Raw genomic sequence first — 26,762 nt, 5'->3', positions numbered from 1 at the left:
GATGAAATGCATCCTAAAATACTCAAGGAGCTGACTGAGGAGATATCTGAGCCATTAGCAATTATCTTTGAAAAGTCATGGAAGACGGGAGACATTCCAGAAGACTGGAAAATGGCAAATATAGTGCCCATCTATACAAAGGGAAATAAGGACAACCCAGGGAATTACAGACCAGTCAGCTTAACTTCTGTACCTGGAAAGATAATGGAGCAAATAATTAAGAAATCAATTTGCAAACACCTAGAAGATAATGAGGTGATAAGTAAAAGTGGGCATGGATTTGTCAAGAACAAATCATGTCAAACCAACCTGATAGCTTTCTTTGACAAGGTAACAAGCCTTGTGAATAGAGGAGAAGCAGTAGATGTGGTATATCTTGACTTTAGTAAAGCTTTTGATACTGTCTCACATGACCTTCTCATAAACAAACTAGGGAAATACAACCTAGATGGAGCTACTATAAGGTGGGTACATAACTGGTTGGAAAATTGTTCTCAGAGAGTAGTTATTGGTGGTTCACAGTCATGCTGGAAGGGCACAATGAGTGGGGTCCTGCAGGGATCAGTTCTGGGTCCGGTTCTGTTCAATATCTTCATCAATGATTTAGATAATGGCATAGAGAGTACACTTAAAAAGTTTGTGGAAAATACCAAGCTGGGAGGGGTTGTAAGTGCTTTATAGGATAGGATTAAAATTCAAAATGATCTGGACAAACTGGAGAAATGGTCTGAAGTAAATTGGATGAAATTCAGTAAGGACAAATGCAAAGTACTCCATTTGGGAAGGAACAATCAGTTGCACACATACAAAATGGAAAATGACTCGTTAGGAAGGAGTACTGCGGAAAGGGATCTGGGGGTCATAATGGATCACAAGCTAAATATGAGTCAACAGTGTAATGCTGTGGCAAAAAAAAACAAACACAATTCTGGGATGTCTTAGCAGGAGTGTTGTAAGCAAGACACAAGAAGTAATTCTTCTGCTCTACTTTGCACTGATTAGGCCTCAACTGGAGTATTGTGTCCCGTTCTGGGTGCCACATTTCTGGAAAGATGTGGACAAATTGTAGAAAGTCCAGAGAAGAGCAATAAAAATGTTTAAAGGTCTAGAAAACATGACCTATGAGGAAAGATTGAAAAAAATGGGTTAGTTTAGTCTGGAGAAGAGAAGACTGAGAGGGGATATGATAACAGTTTTCAAGTATGTAAAAGGTTGTTACAAGGAGCAGGGAGAAAAATTTTTCTTCTTAACCTCTGAGGATAGGACAAAAAACAATGGGCTTAAATTGCAGCAAGGGAGGTTTAGGTTGGGCATTAGGAAAAACTTCCTAATTGTCAGGGTGGTTTAGCACTGGAATAAATTGCCTAGGGAGGTTGTGGAATCTCCATCACTGGGGATTTTTAAGAGCGGGTTGGACAAAAAACTGTCAGGGATGGTCTAGATAATACTTAGTTCTGCCTTGAGAGCAGGGGACTGGAATAGATGACCTCTAGAAGTCCCATCCAGTCCTATGATTCTATGCTAAATTCATTATGAGTTCAGATTAGTGCAAAGTAACAGCATCAAACAGGAGAAGAGGCAGAAGCAGTAAATAGCTCCTCCCCGTGAACATAGGTAGGCAGTCTAATTTCTTGTAAAAGGCACCAAGGATTAGAACTGAATCACTCAGTCTCCAACCTTGGTGTTACAGCATAATTTCATCCTGGGGGCAGAGTTTAAATGAAGGATTTAATTCTTAGAGAGACAAGATGGGTGAGGTAATATCTTTTATTGGATCAACTTTTGTTGATTAGAGAGACAAGCTTTTGAGCTTACACAGAGCTTTTTTGCAGGTCTGGGAAAGGAATTCCAAGCATCACAGCTTAATGCAACGTGGGACAGATTTCCCAGACCTGAAGGAGTGCTCTGTGTAAGCTCAAAACTTGTCTCTCTCACCAGCAGAAATTGGTCCAGTAAAAGATATTTCCTTATCCACCTTTTCTTCCTAATAACCTGGGACTAACACAACTACAACAATACTGAATTTCATTCTTGTAATTTATTGGCAGGACTTTGTAGTTAATATTCTGACTTTGATCCGAAATTCAGTTATTAATGTCAATATCATTAAGTTTCTCCCCACAAGTGGCTGACTTCCAGGTCAACAGTTAAACATGGCCTGGGAGGATCCTGAGTTGGGGGAAAAGTTAAAGAAGTATGAGCTGGATGAATGGACTATGAGGTGGATAAAAAGCTGGCTAGATTGTTGGCCTCAACGGGTAGTGATCAATGGCTCCATGTCTAGTTGGCAGCCGGTATCAAGTGGAGTGCCCCAAGGGTCGGTCCTGAGGCCGGTTTTGTTCAATATCTTCATTAATGATCTGGAGGATGGTGTGGATTGCACCCTCAGCAAGTTTGCAGATGACACTAAACTGGGAGGAGTGGTAGATACGCTGGAGGATAGGGATAGGATACAGAGGGACCTAGACAAATTGGAGGATTGGGCCAAAAGAAATCTGATGAAGTTCAACAAGGACAAGTGCAGAGTCCTGCACTTAGGACGGAAGAATCCAATGCACCGCTACAGACTAGGGACCGAATGGCTCGGCAGCAGTTCTGCAGAAAAGGACCTAGAGGTTATAGTGGACGAGAAGCTGGATATGAGTCAACAGTGTGCCCTTGTTGCCAAGAAGGCCAATGGCATTTTAGGCTATATAAGTAGGGGCACTGCCAGCAGATCGAGGGACATGATCATTCCCCTCTATTCGACACTGGTGAGGCCTCATCTGGAGTACTGTGTCCAGTTTTGGGCCCCACACTACTAGAAGGATGTGGAAAAATTGGAAAGAGTCCAGCAGAGGGCAACAAAAATTATTAGGGGACTGGAACACATGAGTTATGAGGAGAGGCTGAGGGAACTGGGGATGTTTAGTCTACAGAAGAGAAGAATGAGGGGGGATTTGATAGCTGCTTTCAACTACCTGAAAGGGGGTTCCAAAGAGGCTGGCTCTAGACTGTTCTCAATGGTAGCAGAAAAAACTTTTTCACTAGGAGGGTGGTGAAACACTGGAATGCATTACCTAGGGAGGTGGTGGAATCTCCTTCCTTAGAAGTTTTTAAGATCAGGCTTGACAAAGCCCTGGCTGGGATGATTTAATTGGGGATCGGTCCTGCTTTGAGCAGGGGGTTGGACTAGATGACCTCCAGAGGTCCCTTCCAACCCTGATATTCTATGATTCTATGAAAAAAGCAAATCTTCTTTGGGGGTCAGGAGGACTTGCACTACCCCAATCCTTGACTATCCATGATAGCTCATGGGGCTTTATATTCACAGCCTCTAATTAAATATATACATAAAAACCCCTACACCCTTCCATAGTGTTCTGCAAAACACCTGTCTCGTGTACTATCGTGCACCCAAGTCTTGTCACATTAAGAGTCAATTGCAATTCCCAGGGCAGGGCTACCAAAAGTGACTTTAAAGTCCTTATTCAGACCTCATAGTTTATGGGATTTGTGAGCAATTTTTTCATGGGCTTTTTCCAGTACTAATGTATGGACTGGCATTGCACCAAACTCAGGAGTAGGAACTCTGGGACTAGTGCAAGGACAACTAGATAGGAGAAGATATGAGCTACTGTAACCCACATACCTCCTGGGTATGGTGCTCTGTCCCTTCTAGTGGCACCAAGACCACTTAGAGATTAATGAGTCTGCTCTACAGCCTTAGCTAAGGGCCAGATGGCTCCAGAGGTCCCGGGTTCGATCCCACCCGCCAATGACTGGGGTCTGTCGGCATTATACTACCCCATCAAATGTTTTCTAAAAGCCAGCTGGGGGGACTGAAGCCTGTGAGGATCCATTTGGGAACTTTAAGCAGTGGGTGATTTCACTGCCTATGATCTGGGATATGATGTGACAGGACCCACCCCCCCAGATTCCCTCATGGTCTGGCAGTGGGATTTTTAGAATTAAGTAACTGGCTAGTGCTGGTGTTAGAGTGCAAAACATTTATAACTTCAGCTGATTGTTTCTGGCATTAAGGAATGGCCTGTGCTCAGCACTAGCATTAGAAGAGGCATTTCCTAATGATTTCAGAAAATATTTTGTGCCTTAGAAGGTTATGAAGTGGTTCCCCACTTAGATTTTGACGTCTACACCCCAGTGAAATGGATGTGGAAGGGGAGTTCCCAGCTGCTAGAGAAGAGCTGCTGCAAGGCTGAACGAACAGCAGCAGCACAGCGGACTACATTGTGAGAGTTGTCCCTCTGCAACAGAAAAGGGAGTCGGGGGGTGGGGGGAGGTTTAAAAAGAAATCTTAATATACAGAATTTTGCCGCCACACCCAAAAGTAGCAGGGTTCAAAATTTCCCCTCAGTTTACTCTTCTGCAATGTTAAGGGAGCTCATGGGGACAATTTGGCTGCCCGTTTTAGTGAGATATTTTACAATCGTTAAAGCTGTCTCCGCAGTGATCTGAGAGGAGCAGATGCTGTGCCTCTCATGCTGCATGAAGAATATTTAATGGGGATTTGACGAATTCTGCTAAAACCCTGAGCCTAGTCCAGAAGCAATTTTCAGTCCAGTGCTTCTTTATTTTCACATTTTCTCCCACCCTCAAGCCTACCAGTGCACACACTGCTTGTTTCAGATTGTGTCCGGAGCAGCTTTTATTTGTATTGCCATAGTGCCAAGGATCACAGTCCTACTCCAAGGCCCCATTGTGTTAGCTGCTGTGCAAACACAGGAAAAGCTCTCTGTGCCCCAAAGAGCTTACAGTTCACACGGCAGCTATCTGTGATCTGACCCTCAAATTTTTTTTAATCCATTGGCAGGGTTTCTTTCTTTAAACAATGAATAGAGAATGGAAATTGTTAGCCCAAAAGATAAATGTCCTAGAAAGTCATGAGCTTGTGAAAACAGAGAATGGAACTGATGGAAATTTATATGCAGCCTGCAGGATAGAGTTCACTGCTGGTAACTTTTGAGTGTTTAATATTTTGAGAACTTCTCTCAGAGCTGTATTTTTATTGGGCTATGCTGACTTGCAGTGGTCAAATTAATCACAGGTGGAAGCTTGATTTTTAGTCTAATTCATAGAGCACATCTGTCATATTACTGAAGGCAGGTCCTATCCTGGAAAGAAATCCAGCTGACTGCAGAAATATTCCATTGCAATAGTAAGGAAGTACCCTTCAGAGCAGAATTATCAGCAGACAAGAGCTGTATAATTACACACTCTAAGTCTAGCCTCAAGCCTGCCACATGTCAGTCCAATGACAAGAAGTCTTACCCTCATCATGCTAGGAAGCCTGTCCTAAAGGCAAAACTATACTCAAACACCAGGGCCATGTACTAGAGATATAAGATTAATAGTGGAAATCTGTCTTTGAAGGTACATAAGGAGCAACATGCCTTTTAACATCTCTGCTCTGAATTTAAACGTTGCAATTCCTCATGATCTCTCTCTATTGAGAATCCTATACCTGTACGCTGGAAGGATCCTTCCTTACAGACACAGATATGCTGCTCCAGTAAAGATTACTAGTCTTTACTGCTGTGAAGTGTAGATTCTGTCATTGATGTTGAGAGTCTCTTACAGTAGTTCTGAAAATTTCATCTTTAAAACTGAATAGCTGTATTCTCTGTAGATCTCAAAAGTAAGGGTCAAGAGTTCTGAGTTATATCCCCAGCGCTGCTATGGATTTGCTATACTTACCGATTCGGGCCAGTAATTTAACCACTCTGCGGCTCACTTTCCCCAGATGCAGAATGGGGATTATATAACACTTACCTGCTAGTATCTCCTAGGAGTGTTTTGAGGTCTGTTTGGCACTTTGATGAGAGGCATTTTATAAGAGCAAATACTACATAAAAGCACACTGCTCCAAAGCAAATGCTGTAAACTAAATGGTTATCAAAAAGGTACCTCAAATATAGCAAATTTAGAGATGACTGGCATGTCTTGGCAGCCTGAACTCTGCATTATCCTCTGGGATATATGCTTTTGTCAAGGTTCCTTCCCCACTCTGAACTCTAGGGTACAGATGTGGGGACCTGCATGAAAGACCCCCTAAGCTTATTCTTACCAGCTTAGGTTAAAAACTTCCCCAAGGTACAAACTTTCCCTTGTCCTTGAACAATATGCTGCCACCACCAAGCGTTTTAAACAAAGAACAGGGAAAGAGACCCTTGACACATCTTCTCCCAAAATATCCCCCCAAGCCCTACACCCCCTTTCCTGGGGAAGGCTTGATAATAATCCTCACCAATTGGTACAGGTGAACACAGACCCAAACCCTTGCATCTTAAGAACAATGAAAAATCAATCAGGTTCTTAAAAGAAGAATTTTAATTAAAGTAAAGGTAATAGAATCACCTCTGTAGAATCAGGATGGTAAATACCTTACAGGGTAATCAGATTCAAAACATAGAGAATCCCTCTAGGCAAAACCTTAAGTTACAAAAAGACTCAAAAACAGGAATATACATTCCCTCCAGCACAGCTTATTTTACAAGCCATTAAACAAAAGAAAATCTAATGCATTTTCTAGCTAGATTACTTACTAACTTTACAGGAATTGTAAGGCTGCATTCCTGATCTGTTCCCAGCAAAAGCATCACACAGACGAAGCAAACCCTTTGTCCCCCCCACCTCCAGATTTGAAAGAATCTTGTCCCCTCATTGGCCATTTTGGGTCAGGTGCCAGCGGGGTTACCTTAGCTTCTTAACCCTTTACAAGTGAAAGGATTTTGCCTCTGGCCAGGAGGGATTTTATAGCACTGTATACAGAAAGGTGGTTACCCTTCCCTTTATATTTATGACAGCTTTTAAAAGCTAACCTCAGGCCAGGGGCATCATTTGCAGGGAGGAGATCCCATCCCACATTCTCAGAATTGAATTTTGATCTGTCCTCCCAGCAGGACTAAATATAAAATAAATGGGCCAGGTTCTGATCTCACTTGCATTAATGGAAGCAGGGAATAAAAAAAATTAATGAAATCATAATTGGGCCCACTCCAAGGCTCAGTGTTGCAATGCTACCCCAGCACATATCCCAGGAGGGAGAGAGGGTGTAATAGGGAAAGTGCAGCCCAAAATGCAAGGCATGAGGGAAAGTCCCCATAACAACTTCTCAGACCTAAGTACTTGGGATGAAATCCTGGCTCCATTGAAGTCAGAGGGAATTGTGCAGTGCGGGCCATTTGGGTAGAGAAATGTCTGGTGTACACACCACTGAAAACAGGAACAAAACCAAGCACAGCTGTGCTCTGCATTGAAATCCATGATGATTCAGCACATGCTTTGCTGAACAGAGATGGGATTAGACACACGCTTAAAGATAAACCCATGCCCAAGAGTTCTATTGAATTAGGGCTACTTGCAGTCCCATCTTGGAATTGAAATCAACCATCAGAGTTAGAGGCAGTGCTGCATCTGTCTGAAGTAATGTCTGCAGGGAATTTACTATATAACAGCAATAAATCAATGACCATGAACAATAGGCACCATCTGAAGGAGCAGCTAGGAAAAGTGATGCACGCTCTCTCTTTCTCAAAATACTCTTGCCTTGTGTTGTCCCCTCAGGAGATCTTGTTCCTAAAAATAAATTGACTTTACAGGGGATGGACATGCTACAGCAACATTATTTCATAGCACTAATTTAACAAGTAAACTTTCCACTGATTGGAGAACCATACTCAGAGAGTAGTTATCAGTGGTTCACTGTTAAGCTGGAAGGATATATTCAGTGGGATCCCATGGGGATCTGTCCTGGGCCCAGTTCCCTTCAATATCTTCATAAATTATTTAGATAATGGCATAGAGAATATACTTATAAAGTTTGAAGATGATACCGAGTTTGGAGGTGTTGCAAGCAATTTGGAGGACTGGATTAGAATTCAAAATGGTCTTGACAAAGTGGAGGAATGGTCTGAATTAAATAGAATGAAATTCAATAAGGACAAATGAAAAGAACTCCACTTAGGAAGGAATAATCAGTTGCACACATACAAAATGTGAAATGACTGCCTAGGAAGAGGTACTGCAGAAAAGGATCTGGGGATTATAGGGGATCACACACAAAATAAGAGTCAACAATGTAATACCGTTGCAAAAAAAAAAAAAGTGAACACTATTCTGGAATGTATTTGCAGAAATGTTGTAAGCAAGACACGCTACTCCACGCTGATTAGGCCTCAACTGGAGTATTGTGTCCCTTTCTGGGCGCCACATTTCAGGAAAGATGTGGACAAATTGGAGAAAGTACAAAGAAGAGCAACAAAAATGATTAAATGTCTAGAAAACATGACCTATGACGGAAGATTGAAAAAAATTGGGTTTGTTTAATCTGGATAAAAGAAAACTGAGAGGGGACATGATAGTAGTCTTCAAGTACATAAAAGGTTGTTGTAAAGAGCAGGGTGATAAATTGTTCTCCTTAACCAGGGAGGACAGAACAGGTCTTAAATTGAAGTCAGGGAGATTTAGATTTGACATTAGGAAAAACTTCCTAACTCTAAAGGTAGTTAAGCACTGGAACAAATTACCTTGGGAGGTTGTGGAATCTCTGACATTGGACGTTTTTAAGAACAAGTTAGACAAACAGCTGTTGAGGATGGTCTAGATGATACTTAGTCCTGCCTCCGTACAGGGGACTGGACTAGATGACCTACCAAGGTCCCAGCCAATCCTACATTTCAATGATCTCTATGATCTCAACACCCGTGTGAATTTCAAGTGTGAAAAAGAATACAGCATCTGACAAAGAGTTATGGCACCTGAGAGCACTTAAGGATATGTCTACACCGCATTTTGGAGAAAGCCTCCTAGGCCAGTTGATAGACTAACATGAGTATGCTAAAAATAGCTGTGTAGTCAGCACTTTGAAGTGGAAGCTCGGGCTCTGAACCTTTGGGAGGGGTGGGCTTCAGAGCCTGAGCTCCAGCCCGAGCTGCAACTTCCAAACACCATCTACATAGCTAGTTTTAGACTGAGTCCCGCTAATCCAAGTCTGCTGACTCGGGCTAGGAGGCTTACTTCAAAATGCTGTGTAGACAAACCCTTAGTTACCACATAGCGACACTGCCTGGAACACCAAAAACATTAAAACCATTCCATTTTGCTTTTCGTTTTTAAAAGGTCTAGTTACTTTCTTACTTCAATTATAATTGATTCCACTCTGTTTTGATGGAAAATCTTAAGGAAATGTATGAAAGCATACTGTTAAGACTATGGGTGAGCTCCTCACTCCTCTTTGGCCCCTTTATGTCAGGTCAAAGAGCCAGGGTAGCATAAAGAATCTCTCAAAGCCGCATTAACTTGTTAGAGGAAGATTTGCCCAGAGCAGGCACTACAGAAGACAACCACAAGACTACCTTTCAAAGGACTCTATCGTAAGCCTTAAAGTCAGGAGCGTGTTGGGGGCCAGGTCACAACATGCAGTGCTGTGGAGACTCCAGGCAGTGCTGCAGCCTAAGATTGGAGAAGAGGTGTTATCTGCATGATCCCTAAAGAGGGGCACCAACTTATTTGTGTTCATTAGAGAGGGGGGACACTCCTATCTATACCTGGAAAAGCATTTGGCATTATCAGTTTGAATAGAAGGAAAACTGCCATTGCCAAAGTACTCAGGAAGAACATCGTGGATTTCAACCCATGGGGTGGTGTTCAGACCAGGTTTCCACCTTCCCAAAACTTATTGAGAAAGGCTTACAATACCAGCAGAAGATGGTTTTCAATTTAATTGAATTTATAAAAGTGTTTAATAAAGAAGCTCTCTAGAAGATCCTGAGACTCTGTGGAATTCCAACAAACATGTGTAACCCTTCTACCAGGTGGAGCCAGCAGCTACCAGGGCCAGGTTCAATATCTAGGGGTTCTGTTCCATCGATACAACAAGGAACCGGCTCGAGCCCCCACCCAGTAACCTGGGGAAATTACACACCACCCCTCGGTGCCTCTGAGAGGTAATACTTCTCCACTTGCAAGCACAAAGTCCGAGTGTAGAAAATAAACTTTTAATAAGAGGAGGGAATTAACTTGGAGTTAATTTGGGAAAACACCACAAACAGGGTTCATAAACATAAACCATGAGCAAAAGACCCACCCCAAAGTAGGTTGGGCAGTGCCCTTTTCCCCTCAGGTTCTCAAGTCTATCAACCCAAAAGTCCCTTTCACATGCACCCTTTCTCTACACCCCACTCACAGTGCAGACCCAGAGTTCAGAGGTGCATCTGCAGAGTTCACCTCCCACCAGGTGGCTGGGTGGCGGGGTAAAGAGGCATCTTACTCGCTGTGCTAGCCGCTCACCGGCCACCTGCTCACCGTGCCCTTCCACCAGCCACCCAGCTGGCTGCTCATTGTGCCTCTCTTCTGCCGCCGCCCTGCTGGCCACTTGTCACACCTCTCCACTGCCACCCTGCTCTCCATTCATCACACCTCTCCACCACCGCCAGCCTGCTGGCTGCTCATCACACTTCTTCGCAACCACCATGCTGGTCACTCATTCACCAGCTGAGTGTCAGTCACCTTCTGTCTCTCTGCTGTGACCTCTGCACATCAGTCTCTCAGTGATTTTCAGCTCTTTTGTAGGCTGGGCAGAAACACTGCCCCATCTCAAGTGATTTCAGCTCTTCGTGATTTTAGCTCTCAGCAGGCAGGGCGGAAACACAGTTCCACCACAACTGGTTTCAGCTCTGATGGAGCAATTAAAATAACAAGAGAGGCTCCTAATGAAGCCTATTTAGCTTTATTCTTTGAACAGTGGGGAAGAACAGGTTACGCCAGTCTAGAGAGGACCAGGGGGGAGGTGGGGTTATGCAACCTCCTGACCCTGACACCGGGACTCCTATCCCCACCCCTCTTACTTTCACAGGGCTCTGACATTCGAGCCCCTGCTTAATGAGGTTCTTCCAACTGAGGAGGCCCCCTCCCCCTCATTTGGGACAGGTTAAACACAGTCCTGCTTTCCTGTATTCCTACAATAATTACAACATTGGTAATCATATTTCACTACCCCTGCATGCAGTACTAAGGCCATTTGTACCCAACACCAGCCAAAGTTGATCCTTTGACAGCTGTAAATGGTGAATATGTAAACAGAGCAGGAGCAAACCGTATTTACATAAACACAACTAAAGTCTCTCCCCCTCCCAGCTAGCTGTCATTCAGACCCTGCTTTCACATGTTTAATTGGATAAAAGCTTTGCATGATGAGTGTGCCTGCTGTGTCAGGACAGAGAATGGAGTCACAGATTGTTACTGGTGGTGCAAGGCAAGGTTGCATACTCTCCTACTTCTCTTCTACATTGTCACAGACTTTGTGATGAGAAGAGCAATGGCTACTGCCCAGATCACTGGTGTTATTTGGGTAAAAGACCTAGATTTTGCAGATGATACGGTCGTGTTGGATACCAACTTGGTTGGAATGAAAAGACTCTTTATGAGCAAAAAACCAGAAGCTGCCAAAATGGGACTTATCCGTACACAGAAGATCAAGATCATGGAGATAGGAGAGAATGCTGTCAACACTGGTTGGTATGTGATTGATGGGAAAGAGTAAGAAAGAATTAATTACTTCAGCCTTCTTGGAAGTATAATATCTACTAATGGTCAGCTTGCTAAAGAAGTGAAGGAAGAATCAGCAAAGCCAGTGGATTATTTTCCCATTTGTCAAATATCTGGAAGAGTAAGAAGATACATCTACACACTTAAAATGAGATTGTACAATGCTATTATCCTCCAATAAAATTTTACAGCTTGGAAACGTGGCAGATGGTGGAAGTGTACGAGAGGAAGCTGAATGAATTTCAGCAGTGCTTTTTAAGAAGAAACTTTGTCAGCACACTGGGGACTGAATAATCAGACAGAGATGGTTACAGTGGTTCAGCAAGGTCATCAGGCTACCCCATGGCAGAAGGACAAGATGCATCTTAGGTTGGCTTCCACCTGGAGGGAAGAGAAGCCAGGCAGGACAAAGAATGACCTATCACAGGATGATCAAAAAGGAAGTTGTCTCCATTATGGCAACATCTGATGGAGTCAAACATCTTGCTCTGGACAGACAGCAGTGGGGAAAATGTGTTGCTTTACATACCACCAGGCACAGGAGACTCTAAGTAAGGAGTCTATAGGGCAGCCATAACTCTCACAGCCATAACTCACACAGGCTGTCTAAGTTACACCTGGAACCTCTCCAGCCACCTGGAACCTCTCCAGCCAGTATCACAATGGTGCACAGGTGGTTTAAAGCCACCATAGACCCTTCCCCTTTTCCCTTGGCTGGAAGTTCTTTGCTTTGTCTCTTGGCACAGCAAACAATCTCCCCCAGTATTTTCAATACAACACATAGTACGTCTGTCATAAATATAAAGGGAAGGGTAAACCCCTTTAAAATCCCTCCTGGCCAGAGAAAAAAAATCCTCTCACCTGTAAAGGGTTAAGAAGCTAAAGGTAACCTCACTGGCACCTGACCAAAATGACCAATGAGGAGACAAGATACTTTCAAAAGCTGGGAGGAGGGAGAGAAACAAAGGGTCTGTGTGTCTGTCTATATGCTGGTTTTGCCGGGGATAGACCAGGAATGGAGTCTTAGACCTTTTAGTAAGTAATCTAGCTAGGTATGTGTTAGATTATGATTTCTTTAAATGGCTGAGAAAAGAATTGTGCTGAATAGAATAACTATTTCTGTCTATCTTTTTTGTAACTTAAGGTTTTGCCTAGAGGGGTTCTCTATGTTTTGAATCTAATTACCCTGTAAGGTATCTACCATCCTGATTTTACAGGGGGGATTTCTTTATTTCTATTTACTTCTATTTCTATTAAAAGTCTTCTTGTAAGAAAATTGAATGCTTTTTCATTGTTCTCAGATCCAAGGGTTTGGGTGTGTGGTCACCTATGCAAATTGGTGAGGCTTTTTATCCAACATTTCCCTGGAAAGGGGGGGTGCAAGTGTTGGGAGGATTGTTCATTGTTCTTAAGATCCAAGGGTCTGGGTCTGTAGTCACCGAGGCAAATTGGTGAGGCTTTTTACCAAACCTTGTCCAAAAAGTGGGGTGCAACATTTTGGGAAGTATTTTGGGGGGAAAGACGTGTCCAGCTCTTCCCCAGTAACCAGTATTTGTTTGGTGGTGGTAGCGGCCAATCCAAGGACAAAGGGTGGAATATTTTGTACCTTGGGGAAGTTTTGACCTAAGCTGGTAAAGAGAAGCTTAGGAGGTTTTTCATGCAGGTCCCCACATCTGTACCCTAGCGTTCAGAGTGGGGAAGGAACCTTGACAACGTCTCATAGACCATTTTCCCCCGAACAAGACTCAAAATCAGCTAATTGCAGAACTAACTTTTTGAAATTATTTGAGGCTATTTTTTTTCATAACATAAAATTCAAACTGCCAGCATGTGTTTCTCTAATACGCAATCAGAAAAGCTGATTTTCCAAGGAGAAACAAAGATACGATTGATATATAATGAATCAATCTGATGGGATTTTCATAAAATGGCTTACTTTGTGTGTGTTCTTTCATTTGTTTTGTTTTGTTTTATAGTCCTTGGGCTGCGAAATGCTTTTGTAATACAACATGAAAATAGATATCAACAGTGCATCGGAGTCTTCCTTCTACAAGCACAAACAGAGACTGTCAAAGTAAGTCCTGTATTTTATGAGACCTTTTTAAAATTACATTTATCAAGGGAAAGATCTCTTCTAAAGAGAATTTTACTTTAAGCAACTATGTCTGACAGAAATATAACCTGATTTACTCTCTTCCCTAAAACAAATCATTGCACATGTTATAGAGTTCGTAATTACAGTACCCATGTACTGATTTTAAGTGAGGACCTCCAGCAGGTCACATACTAGCTTTTCAAATTCTGACTTTTTAAAGTTCAATTCTTGCATAACTGGAATCAAGAAACTGAGCCATTCCCAAAAACTAAAACAATTTTTATGTAATAATGAGACCATAAAACTGACATTTGTCAGTCTAATTGCCCCACACCACAGTTTGAAAATGTATATTATTATTTTTGCATATATATTATTATATACATTTATAAAACGATTGCAATTACATACCAGTGGGTATGGTATGAAAACGGATCTGTCTCCAAGAGTTTGATTCCAAAAGTATGTAAGTTCCCCTTCATCTGCACACCAGCCTGAATTCTGAGTAATAGACTATTACATTTTATTATTTATTTGCAGCATCTAAATGTGGACTAGGTGCTTCATGGAACATAAAAGATTGGTTCTATATGTTGTATTTCATTCATTAGCACCCGGAAGAATAAAATGAGACTTTCAAATAACACTAATGCTTAAAAATACAGAACATGGTAGACAGAGTGCCCCAGGGCAAGGCAATAAATATACCCTTTCTACTTCTAAGTCACTGGCTCACATCTGAAATAGGTTCTTAAAGTAGTTACAGTCTTGCTACAATACTTAGCCTTCCAACATTGGCAGTGTTCCAGTTTAGTTCCATCTTCTCCGAGTCCTGCAACATATGTTTGAGCACTAAAATCCTGATATTAAACAGCATCTTTATTATAGGTTAATAATAATGCAACAACACATTGTCTTTCAGTTCCACATTCTTTTTAAAAGGTAGATTGCATTGGAGAGTATTTTGGGGTCCTCTGTGAAATGAGCTGGCCCCATTTATGCACTTCACGATCAGCACAATTTTCAACTAGCTAAGCCACAGGGCCCTAATGTTTACAGCTGGTATTGTGGGTCTCAGAATAAAAACACTGTCTGCGATCCTCTAACAACTTTGTAGATCAGGATCTTGAAGTATCTGGGGCACTTCAAAGAGAGCCAGTACACTGCATGGAGCACCAGAGTGATATGTTCTCATTGACCTGTCCTATTCAGAAAAGGCTACTGCATCCTGAAGCAGCTGAGGACAGCTCTTAGATTTACTGGATTTTGCAGGATGTTCCACGTTACTGCTAAATCAGGCTCCCTGTGCTCCTGCACAGTGCAGTCAGACGACATTCAACAGACATATGAGAATGCAAGAGATAAGTTCATGGAAAAGTTGCACAAAGTAACTTTGGCAGAGCTAGGAGTAGAATCCAAGTCTCTCATATGGCAGACTAAGTCTCATTCGCACAGCTGTTCTGCCCATCAGAAAGGCTCTGCCCAGTCTATTTGGTTGGCTTTTTTGACCCATACCACGAGATCACACCCTTCCTCCTAGAGCCAGGAATTAAGCCCAAGAATCCTGAACCCAACATTTCACTATTGCGTAGCACACAGCTGTATCACTGTGACAGGGTGTACCAGGCCCTCTGCTGGAGACTTTGTGATCCTGCCACACCCTGTCTGAGGAAAAGAAGCAGTGAAGGTGGGTCCTCCAGGTCTGCCTAGAGAGACTGCAGGGAAGCGGCCAATCAGAGTGAAGCAGGCACAGTTAAAAAGAGCTGCAGGGCTGAGCAGGTCAATTTCTGGCAGGACCAGAGGAGTAAGGAAGGTGCCCCCTTGTTAGTGCTCAAGTGAGAACCAGAAGACAGGTTCTGGTGGCACTGGCATGCTGTGAGGAAGGAAGGGAGTTGAGCACTTCAGGCCTGAGGTAAGGGTGAAGAGGAAGGGGTTACGTGGGAAATGGCTCAAGGAACAGCAGCAACAATGGAGTTAAAGGAAGCAACATGTGATTGCTATTTGTTGGGTCCCTGGGTTGGGACCTGGAGTAGTGGGTGGGCCAGGGTCCCCCCCTATTGGCGGAGTGGCCAAAGCCCCGAGAAGGGGACACGTTTCATGTAGAAGCCCAAGCACAAAGCTGGAATTTAAAGGGTTTTAGGACATGGCTGATGACCCTGTAGAGTACTAACCCTTTGTTGAACTCTGTTACCCCAGGAAGGGGATTGACCTTGAAGGAGTAACCTGTCTGGAGAGCTGGGTCGAGAAGAATTGATGTCTCCAGGGAGACAGCCCTGTGGGCACTGCTCCATACCTCGGCAGGGAGGGGCCTAAAGCTAGCCCAGAAGGGCTGAGAACTGAGCCTAGAGACAGGGCTGCAAATACCAACCAGGGCACAGGGATAGGCCCTGTTGGACTTTTTTTTTTTTCCCCTTGGAAAGGGTTTATTTGTTCATTTGATTGTGTGTGACCTGACCGGAGGGCTGGGCCACTGAAGACCCACCTGATAAGGTTAACAGCTGTCAGGGGGCGCTGGGAGCAGAGAGTGAATGTGCAGGTTCGCACCTGACAGGAGGTGCTCATGAGAGGTGAGTGTCCCCTGTCACAATCACCCACTTCAAAGTGCGTCTCTCACCCTCCTCCTCCCCCCTCTGGCTGCTCCATGGACAAGATAACCATTACTCCCTTAGATCAAAAGTTAGAGGTCTGTGCTAGAAATAGAAAAGATCCAGTATTCAAACATTGTTCATGACTTATATGCGGGTTCCTTAGAGTTGCACATGACTGCAGTTGTTTTCCTATTTTTAAAACAGGTTTATTTAATTCATCCAGTGAGAAAACCTCCTTAAAAACAGATTAAAATGCTTTTAACTATAGAACCTATCAATCATGGTGTAGTATGCAATAAAACACAGTTTGGCTTCTTGCCACACATTTTGATTGCTTATGTCAAACACTGGTTGGATTGAAGATTGAGAGGTATGGCTGGGTTGTTTTGGTTTTTTTTGCCAGTTGTCTTCCCTGAATACGGTGCTACTCTGTCTGACTCTGGAGATGATGAATGCAGACAGTCATGGCTAGGTCTGTAGCCAATAGGACACAGGAGCTCAGCTATTAGCCTCCTGGCCATCCAGGTGGGAAGAGACATTTCTGAGTATTACTTTTCATTTGGTGTCCTGGAGCAGTGAGGAGTCCATTAGGTCCCTGAGACTCTCACCATCTGCACCAGCAGGGACAGATGCTCTCCGTTATGGATCTTCAGAGCACTGCTCTCCCATCGACATAGTGTTGTCCACACCAGCACTTTAGTCAGTGTAACTTAGGTCAGTCCAGGGTGTTTTTTCACACCCCTGAGTGACGTAAGTTTTACCAACACAAGTGCTAGGATAGTCATAGAGTAACAGTATTAACAAGGAACACTGTCTGTTGCCCATGGGTAAGAAGACACCATCTACAAATATGACCAGGGTCATCTCTGCACTACAGCGCAGTTAGAAGCCCAGCTGGGAATATTACACTCTGGCTTCTCAATCATGTTTTCTATGGGAAAGCTAGAGACTGCATGGTAATTGAACTGAACTTGGATTGTGCTTCAATTTTGTTCTGCCCTTTATCTGCTTGATATTGTTACCTATGCTCCACTCTTTGCACATATAGGCTAATCAACAGTGGAAAGTACCTATTTTTGGATCATAGAAAAGTTATTTGTGTTACTAAACAAAATTCTGGTCCTGATTCTCCACTGTGTGACTACTTGAGTGAATGGCCTTGGAATAAATGAGGATAGCAGGGGGTCTACTCTGGCATAAGGTCTGTACCAGACCTCAGTCTAATGAAGGATCATGAGTTTTGAAGGATCATGAGTTCCTTCTCCAATGATGGGGGTGAGGAGATAGGTGGTGCAGGAGGCGGCAGAGAGTTTCCCTGTCCACAGAGATTTTGGTTGTTTTAAGGCCACTTTGCACCACTTATGCAGCATAATATGCCCTGAGCCAGACTGGAGAATCTGGATCCCAGGTTTATGGAACAATTTATGGACATAAATCAACCTTCTCTTCTAGAGGTAAGCTATGAGAAGGTGCCCCATCAAATACTGTACAATGTATTTTTATAGATTCAAGACTCTAAAAGTTCAGGTATCTTAGTTATTAAAACTTTTTTAGGACCTCAGGGTTTATCAAGCATTATTTTTCCTCTTACAGAAAACATGGATGTCAGAGATAGAAACTGCGGTCTCCAATTATGCCAACAGACATGAAACTCAGAAAAGTTCCTTTTTCTGTTTGCCAGCTGAATCCTCTGAAATTTAATTGTGTATATACGAAATTGACAGATCTAGGTTGAAGCCAGTCTACATGGTGATAACAAAATTATTTATTTTAACAATCCTTGTTAGTTTCTGATAACAATGGCCCTATGACCTGACTGGTTGGAGGCTGTACATGGTGCATCTTGTCCAAAGTGGAGCACAAGAGGTCTTTTTACCTGAAGAAAGAATAAATGTCAAGGCATCTCACTTTGGCTAAATTGGTCAACAGACCTCACATGGGTGGTTTTCCCAAAGATAATGTATTGTTCTAGAGTTGTCAGAGCTCTCTGTCTTCAATATTGTACCTCAATCAGTGATTAGACTTTGGTATTTGGATGGCTACTTCTTACCTTTCTTAGACAGCTCAATTTCATTTCAGATTTCACTTTGGATTAAGATAGTTCAGTGTGACTCAATATTTCAGTGGTCAAACCAAGCATTCAGGATATAACCAACATATCTACATGCTACACAGGATCAGTTTCTTAAGATAAATTATAAGGAGGCAAAGTACCTACAGGGTTTACATTCAAACAGCTGCAGAATGTAAAAGTATATTTGAGATTTACTCAGCACCAGATTACGGGACTCAGTGTAAGCATGAGGAAGGATTACAGGATCATACTGAAAATTAGAGCCCCATGTTATTTTCTGTTTCACAAATATGAAATAAAACGAAATAAAATGCCACTCACTCAAATTTGGCCCTATCACCCCTCTGACATGATGATGGAGAGGCAGCTGGGCCAAATGTGAGTGACACTGCAACCACAAACACCCGACTGCAACACCTGGAGCAGGAATCTAGGCCCCAGCCTCACAGGACAGGAGACACCACTGGGGGATGAGGGCAGGGTGGCCTTGATCTGCAAGCCCTGCCCCCAGGGCCATGGGGGAAGAATGGATAAAACAAAACAAGAAGTTTCTAAAAAATAATATAAAATGAAAAATTATATATCACATAAGAAGAAATTCACGGGGCTCTACTGATGACTACGTAGACTATATATACAATGCTGATTATGAGTGTGTAGAAGAATTTGAATATTCAACCCCAGGATATAAAATTTTCAGTAGAAACCATCAGTTTTAGTGCTGTCTTCACTATGGTGTTAACTCAGACTCTTAGTGGGGTATTACCCCTACCCTAGCTGCTGTCCACACACAAAACGCTCTTACACAGTGTGGTGCTGGCTCTACACCCGGGCTAGCAGGCCTGTCCTGAGTTACATGCTGAAGTCCAAGTGCTGCTTACACCTGTGCTGGTAACTCACCCGCTTTCCAATGAGGACTCAGACTCCATCACTTGAGTGCTGATAGTCCTCCAGTGTCTCCCCCCTCCCCAACCCCGTGCCCAGAAGGACAAACAAGTTCTCCCACAATTCACTAGGAAACAATCAGAGCTGCTCAGCTTAATGCAGCACTAAGAACCATGGGATATGATCCCAGAAGTCCTAGCACCTCACATGGGTTTGTGCAGCACCAATGAGGAGACAATAATTTAGGTATGGCTTTGCAATGTGGCTGCTTACACCTGAACTGGGATAACCTTGGTGCTTAGACTTGAGTGTGATAACAATGCAGTGAAGACAGACCTACAAAAGGGTGTTCAGGTGCAAAGTAAAAGATGCTTGTTAGACTAGGAAGCAGACTTTGAGCCTCCCTCACTCATGCCAGAGCAATACAGACTACACTGGACATAATATAAAGGTAACACTGTCAATGACAGAAGGGACTGACTGCTACACACTACTCAGCCAATGTCCAAAATAACACAACAGCCACCTCAAGTAACTGAGTGTGGAGACAGATTTTGAGATAGAGGGGAAAAGCAAATCACTCTAAATGAAATTGGTGAATGTTGAAATTGAGTAAATAATGGCCCTTATCACCTCCTTGCAATAGTGAAAAGTTTCTTGGCAATTCCTCCAGGAGCAAGAAACTGCAAAGCCAAGTGTGCTCTCTAGTTACAAGATAAGTGTGAAAATTACAAAAATGGTCTATTAGAAAGATCTAATTTTATTATCATTCCTTTAACAGATTAGAAAACAAAAGTAACATTTCAACAAGCATCTGTCCATCATACTTTACACAGAATTAGTTGATGCATGGTATCATTTTCTTGTCCACAACTTTAGTCACCACCCAATTGCAGAGTTTAGGAATTGCAGTGCATACTGGACTAAACTCTTTCACAACGTAAGGCACAACTACATGATCACAATTAGTAAACACAACACTGAAAGTAAGACTTAAAAATCAAATTGATGAAAAAATGTTCATGCAAAGTCTATCTACACATACATAAGTTTTGTAGTATGCCCATTATGAGTGTATGATCCAGTTTAAAAGAAGTGCAGTGTTCCGTAGGTAAAACTGCATCATAAGGCAAACGTAACACATTATCTCTAAATAGTGGGTTAAAAACATAAAGCTTTTTTTCAATTCTATTTTATACAATTACACAGAAAATTAGTCAATTTTATGCCCAATATTCACATCTGCAATGATAATAAACTGATCATTAAAATTCAGAAAAGAGACAAACAAGGCAATATAATTTGTAGCACGCGTCCATTAAAGAAATCTATTCATGAAGTTCATATCTAGAGTATTGTGGAAAAAAAGGCTAAATTAAGAGTGGATTAATTAGTGGATGATGCTATGACAAAGCTCCCTATACAACTGTTGTAACCCAACAGACCATAACTGTGAAAGTTTGTGGTAGTGATTTATTTCCCCTCCAACAGCTAGAGTTGTAGGATTAAAACTACAGAGGTAAAAAAGAATGACCGACTACAATAATTAGAAATTAGTGGATACTGTTTAAGCATATGCAAAAAGACTAAAAGACTAAATTTTTTTTTGGTGACAGACAACTTGCAAATTTGGCAGTCTCTATAACTGTTACATAACACTACAGTGAGGAACCCCTATTAAACTGGACTACTTGGTTGAATTACACACTGAGAGGTAGTTTAAATAAAATCATATATGGCATCGAGTGGTGGGCTGGATTTTTTTTTTATTTTATTTTATTTTCTTACAAAAGTGACAAATCCTATACAAGCAGCATTTTGGACACATTTCTATAAAAAGTTCCGGTATTCACTAACTCAGTGAGACAGTCTTGTAATATCCCTTTGGTGCCAGGAGTTGGGATTTAACAAGGTGATACAACAAAGTACTTTGCAATAGAGCCAACAGCAGGAGCTCTGGACCGGCCAGCACTGGCCTGTTGACATATAAACAATGAACATATTCTCCACAAGCCACTCTCTTCACCCCTCTAACCCCCCACCCCAAAAGGCATTTAAAAAAGACTGGGATTTTATTTTTAAATTTTTTGGGGGGGGGAGGAAACTTCACTAAATTTTTTGCTTCTAAAACAACACTCTTCTGAGAGGCTTAACATCAGAGTTTTTTCCCATTTAATATCTTCAAATGTACTCTATGTAATCCAGTGAAAAGATACTCATGAACCTGCTGTATGATGAGTGCATAGTATTATATGGTATGCTGTGGACAAAGGCAGAAATGGTTAATGTTACCTACTAGCAAATCTCTTTGTTTTCTTAAAATCTTAATGTAAAGTGGTGTGTTATGTTTTCTCTCTCTAAAAATGCAAATTGCTTTATTTAGACCCCTTCCCCAGAGGGGAGGGGGGATTGACAAATAAAGGTACTTTTCTCTACAAGAATTTTACTTTTCTGTTATTACTATTTCTGAAAAGCAAACCATTTAGTGACTTCTGCTGTAACTGTATGTATGTGTTAGTTTCAGACTTACCCTATAACCTAAGGTGAGTACAAGAGTTCCTACTTGGAGAATGAAAACTGATTGGCATGATTTTTTTTTTAAATATGTAAAATTCATATCTCATTTGAAATCTTAAGATACAGCTTTATAAACACAGCCGTGCTTTTTAAAGACCATGTCCATTCCTTTGTTATGTGTGTCCTTGGGTTATGCTTCCCTAGGGTGCAGAGCAATTATGAGTGCAACTCCCCTTAACAACGAAGGGGAGTTATATAATTCAAGGAGAAATCCAGCTAAAAATATCTCCCACTGTGGATTGATTACTACATGTATGCATTCAAAATTGCCATTCCATTTACTGTATATTATATTCAGTTATGCTAGAAAGAAAAAAGTGCATAGTGCAAGTGACAATGCTATTTCCTACTCCTCCAGAGGTTTTTGGAGGTTGCAATGAATTAATTCATCAGTTCCCAACCTCTTCCAATCCTAGTGTCATAACAGAGCTTTCACTCGTCATTCTAGACAATTTTTATTTTCCTTCTGATCTTAAGCTCCAGCATTTTCCTTTCTATCTCCAGGTATTTTTCATAAATTTCAAATGTTGTAAGAAGCATGTATTCCCATATTGCATTTAAGTTACATTAACAAACTAGAAAGTACTTGAGTTTCTTGGGGCCCCTACTGTGCTCCGGAGAATATTCTGCGTTAGGGGTCACTTCTTTTATGTCAAGCAACAGGTTGGCAAATGGCAATCAACTGTTTTTGGCAATAATCTGCAAAAAGCTACTTCACATTTTTTTCCCCAAAAATCTTTTCCTGCTTCACTAAGAAAAGATTTTCCAGTGAGATGATCTCAATAGTCTAAGTCATTCAAAGAGTGACAAAATTATTCCCCCTAATGAGCACCTGGTACTCCAGGATCCATTACAACTGGATCAGTCTGCATCTTCCAAGAACTGGGTTTGGGCAGGAGGATTATCTTTAAAAAACAAAATAAAACAAAAAGAACCCCACACATCTCTCTCTCAGAAAAGTGACTGAGTCTCTAACTCTAACAGGTGCTTCCTCCAGGTCTTTCTATCTCCAGGTTGGAGTTTTTTTCCATTATAATTTTTTATTTTTCTCTTTCTCCTTGGTGCCCCTAGTAGATGAAGGATCTTTGGAAAACAGGAGTCTGCAGGAAACCAGCACTGGAGGAGAAAACATAGCAACGTAGCAGCTAAGATCAAAGGAGCTCCTGCTCAGACCAGCTACACACTACTGTATTGCCTCCCACCTGTACAAAAATGTGGCATACAGCTTTAGCTGTTTGGTGCAGAAATGCAGCAACAGAAGCTGTCTCAGCAGGATCTCCAAGCCAGTGGTCCTAGACTACTCAGAACTCCAGGCCAAGGTGCAACATAGCAGCAAGGGCTGACTCCAACAGCAGAAATGTGGCAGGCAAGCCTTAATTTATGTGGGGCAGAAATTCATCAGCAGGACCTGGTATTTGAGAGCAACAAGTCAGAGGTCCTTGGCCATTTTTCTGTTCTGACTGGGTTGAAATATGGTGTCAAGGAGCATCTCCAGCCAGTTAGTCAGAGGGTTAGGAAAATCCCATGGGGCAGGACCTCTCACTCCTTTCAGACTGCTTTGGCCCAGTTGTTCCAGAAAAGATCTTAGCCAGTTCTTCTTGTGCTTGGCATCCTGAAGCCCTTCCCCATCAATGGTTCTGTCAGCCCCCTCTCTCTGAGGGCAGTTCTGACTCCTACAGTTAAAAAACTACAGTTAAAAAAAATCCCCACTCCAATGGCTCAGATTCACCATACTTATTACCAGTCACCACTAGAGCAGGGCAGCCTGAGGGTTCTGAGCACTGACTATATTCCACCTTTCAGCTCCTTCACATGTGGTTTATGTAGCATGGCCTCTCTCTGCTAACTTACCAGTGCCAGTAGACCTTCTCTTTCCTGTCTAGCCTCCTTTAGGTCAGTGTGTTTTACCTCACCTGCCTTTGCACTACACCAGCCAATTGTTTTTCTTACCAATGACCGCTGGAATCCACAGGCAGAGGTGCAATTAATTTTTCTCCTTCCACTTCCCTTCATGCGTACCATATTGTATATATATCTTCCTGCTGTATTTTCCACTGCATGCATCCGATGAAATGGGTTTTAGCCCACGAAAGCTTGTGCCCAAATAAATTTGTTAGTCTCTAAGGTGCCACAAGTACTCCTCGTTTTTTTTGCTGATACAGACTAACATGGCTACCACTCTGAAACCTGTCTACCATTTCTGAGGTTGTTAATTCATGTCTTCGATAAGATGGCATGAATGAAGATGGCTAATCTTTCATAATATTTATTCATTAGAACTTTTAGTCTTTTTACCTTGGGCAGTTAGCAGGGGAGCTAGAGAGGCAATGGGTCTGGAACATGATGAGGAATAACCCAGTTGCAATGGATCATAGAGCAGCAGGAGCCCACTTCAGAGAAGGAAAAATTACAGGTACATACATTTTACTTTTTCTGCCTACACAACAAAGAAAGGTACATATATGCATTGCTTTTTAAATTGCTCCAGCACAAGTAGGGAGAAAAAATATGACAGTAACGGAGTCTAAAATCGTATCCTCACTTCTTAATTAAGTCTGACTGTTTTGTATATAACTAAAACAGCAGCAGTTTCAACCACCATTCTGAGCAGACCAAATCATGAAACTATTGTACCAAGAAAGACCCAGGATTAAGAAAAATACAAACACCACAGGTTCAGGAGAAGCAGTGGAAAGACCAAGTCAGTTAGGGATAGAATAATCCCAACCTCTTCCAGTTAATGTGGGGGACAAGAAGAATAGATCAGATAAAATGCTGGAGTCTCCGAATATAGGTCATTAGTAGGAAACCTAGCATAGGACAGCTGGGTATTCCTCAAAGACCAACCAAGGACCTTTAAGGGCTTCTATGGTTAGTAGGGAAAGAAAAAGAATAGAACTGAGGATAATTTTTTGTATATGTCCACAGATAAGAAAATCTGGAAAGTTATATTCTATTCAACAAATCTATCAATCAATATGGGAGAGCTTTATGCAACATTCCTAGAACAGAAGCCAAACTTGCAGTCCTGTTTCTAGCTTCATAGAATCATAGAATATCTGGGTTGGAAGGAACCTCAGGAGGTCATCTAGTCCAGCCCCTTGCTCAAAGCAGGACCAATCCCCAACTAAATCAAGCTTGTCTGTACAAATGCTAGTACCTTACAGTACATGTAAAGGTACTCCAATATCCAAATGCTGTAGTTGGGCAATGATTTAGGCACTGATATTGCAATAAGCTCTATGTGGCCAGACTGCTGTGTTCACACAGAGCCACATGCAGGTCAGCGGGGTTCCATGTGGGTACAGGTGTTTGCCACTATTGCAGGATTGGAGCCTTAGAGAGAAAAATTCAAGAGCAAGAGAGGAGAAAAACTCCTGAAGAAATTACTAGGGGATTTAAAAGTATGGTAGTTATGCAATCAAATGCAACAATTAAAATGTAATTATGCCACTGAAACAGCAATATTTGATACACAAAATCCTTGCAAATTTTTGCAACTTACTGTTTTGAAAGAAACAAAAACTGCAATATCACATACACGTTTCTTTTGAACACAAAAATTAAAGATTAAAAAAATACATTGTTACTTCTCTGTTTAAACTTTATTTACAAATAACTGGGTGTTCCTAACTTAGACATAAAAGCTCTTTCCTGGGTAAATGGCAATAAGCTGAGGATGATCTGAGCCTGTCTCACAAAAAATACAATAGTTTTACTTAGTATCAATAAAACATTTTAAAATATACTAAATTTTGCAAGTGTTACAATCATTGTTCAAACTGAATAGTAGTCTGAGTGCTGTACGAAGTGCATCAACAGAAATTCTAATTCTAGCGTAACGTTAAGTGCCATTTGAGATAATCAGTTATCCTTGTAAGTCGTTAAAACAAGTATCACAGACACGGACAGGCTTCTTAGAAGAAGGAGTTAAGGCATTCTTTGCGGAGCACTCAGCACAAAAGATATTTCCACAGTGTCTACAGTGATGCTGTGAAAGATGAAAACAACAAATACTGAATTGTCAAATACTGTATAGTGGGCACAGTACATGAAAAGAAATTATTACATAAAGTATCAGATCAATTACATTTTTTAATTTCAGATGTGCATTTAAATTATTAACACTGGGGGTTAAGTGGCACTTTGGATTTATATACAACTCCATCTCTAAAGAGCATAAGGGTAACATTTTCAGAAGTGTTTAAGTAGCTTAGGAGCCTAAGTCTCATTGACTTTTAAGGACTCGTAGCCTCCTAAATTACTTTTAATGGGATTTAAGAGTTACTTGAAAGTTTTACCCTCAATCTTTTTTAGGTCCATGATATGCATGTTTCATGGGCTTAATCAAATCCCTTCAAATGGCTGAAACCACACTATAATTCAATACAATTAGCAGTTGTAATAGACTATATCCTGTAATATATTGAACAAATCTTATAGAATTAAGATAACTCAGTGACGCTTAAGTTAAACGTTTAACTTATTAAATGTTAAATTAGTTTAACACCCGTGGGGACGCTGTATTAAAAATACAATTGTGTATCTGTTGTTGTGGCATGGTATGCACCTTCTGCAGTAGGGAGTGGGGGATGTTAATGAACTTTCTCCATTATCAGTCTTTGAAGCCACCCTTCTAGATGAAATGCGTATACTAGTTCAAACTGGATTCTCCAGGGATCAACAGAAAATACTTTTGGACAAAAGCCTGGGTTTTAATCTGGCTCAGGGCCTTCTTCCAACGGACAGAACCCCTGGTCCACAGAGGGCCCCGAACCTTGGAAAGACTTTGCCTGCTGAGACCTCTTAAGACTATGTGCTTGTTCTGTGCTGAAGCTCTGATGAACTTGTAACCAATGCCCTTAAAATGGGATATTAAATGACTGCACTTGCCAGAGCCCATGTGAGAGCTGGCATGAATTCTGGCAAACTTATTAGCATGCATGTAGGTTCTTTTATTGTTTTTAGTATGTTTTCTCTGTAATGTTTTTACCTT

The 26,762-nt window shown here is 41.7% G+C and overlaps 2 protein-coding genes across 6 annotated transcripts in view; one reads left to right on the top strand and one right to left on the bottom strand.

Annotated features, from left to right (window-relative positions):
- The window catches only part of PLEKHG7 (pleckstrin homology and RhoGEF domain containing G7), a 57,312-nt gene extending 39,381 nt beyond the window's left edge, over positions 1-17,931 (top strand). The window contains exons 15-16 of the mRNA XM_073338129.1: positions 13,524-13,621; positions 17,824-17,931. Of these exons, the coding sequence (XP_073194230.1) occupies positions 13,524-13,621; positions 17,824-17,931 (206 nt within the window). The remainder of the gene's footprint in view (positions 1-13,523; positions 13,622-17,823) is intronic.
- Positions 17,932-19,931: 2,000 nt separating this feature from the next.
- Positions 19,932-26,762, bottom strand: part of EEA1 (early endosome antigen 1) — a 136,419-nt gene continuing 129,588 nt past the window's right edge. For 4 of the 5 annotated variants that reach the window (XM_073327558.2, XM_073327559.2, XM_073327560.2 and 1 more), the window contains one exon: positions 19,932-25,757. In XM_073327558.2, coding sequence (XP_073183659.1) covers positions 25,635-25,757 — 123 coding nt within the window. In that variant the 3' untranslated portion in view covers positions 19,932-25,634. The remainder of the gene's footprint in view (positions 25,758-26,762) is intronic. The other variant, XR_012156717.2, reaches the window with a different exon arrangement.

The sequence above is a fragment of the Lepidochelys kempii genome, chromosome 1, assembly GCF_965140285.1.
Source record: "Lepidochelys kempii isolate rLepKem1 chromosome 1, rLepKem1.hap1, whole genome shotgun sequence".
In the NCBI taxonomy this organism is placed as follows: Eukaryota; Metazoa; Chordata; order Testudines; family Cheloniidae; genus Lepidochelys; species Lepidochelys kempii.
Note: the sequence above shows the minus strand (reverse complement) of the source record. Positions and strands in the feature narration are given on the sequence as shown.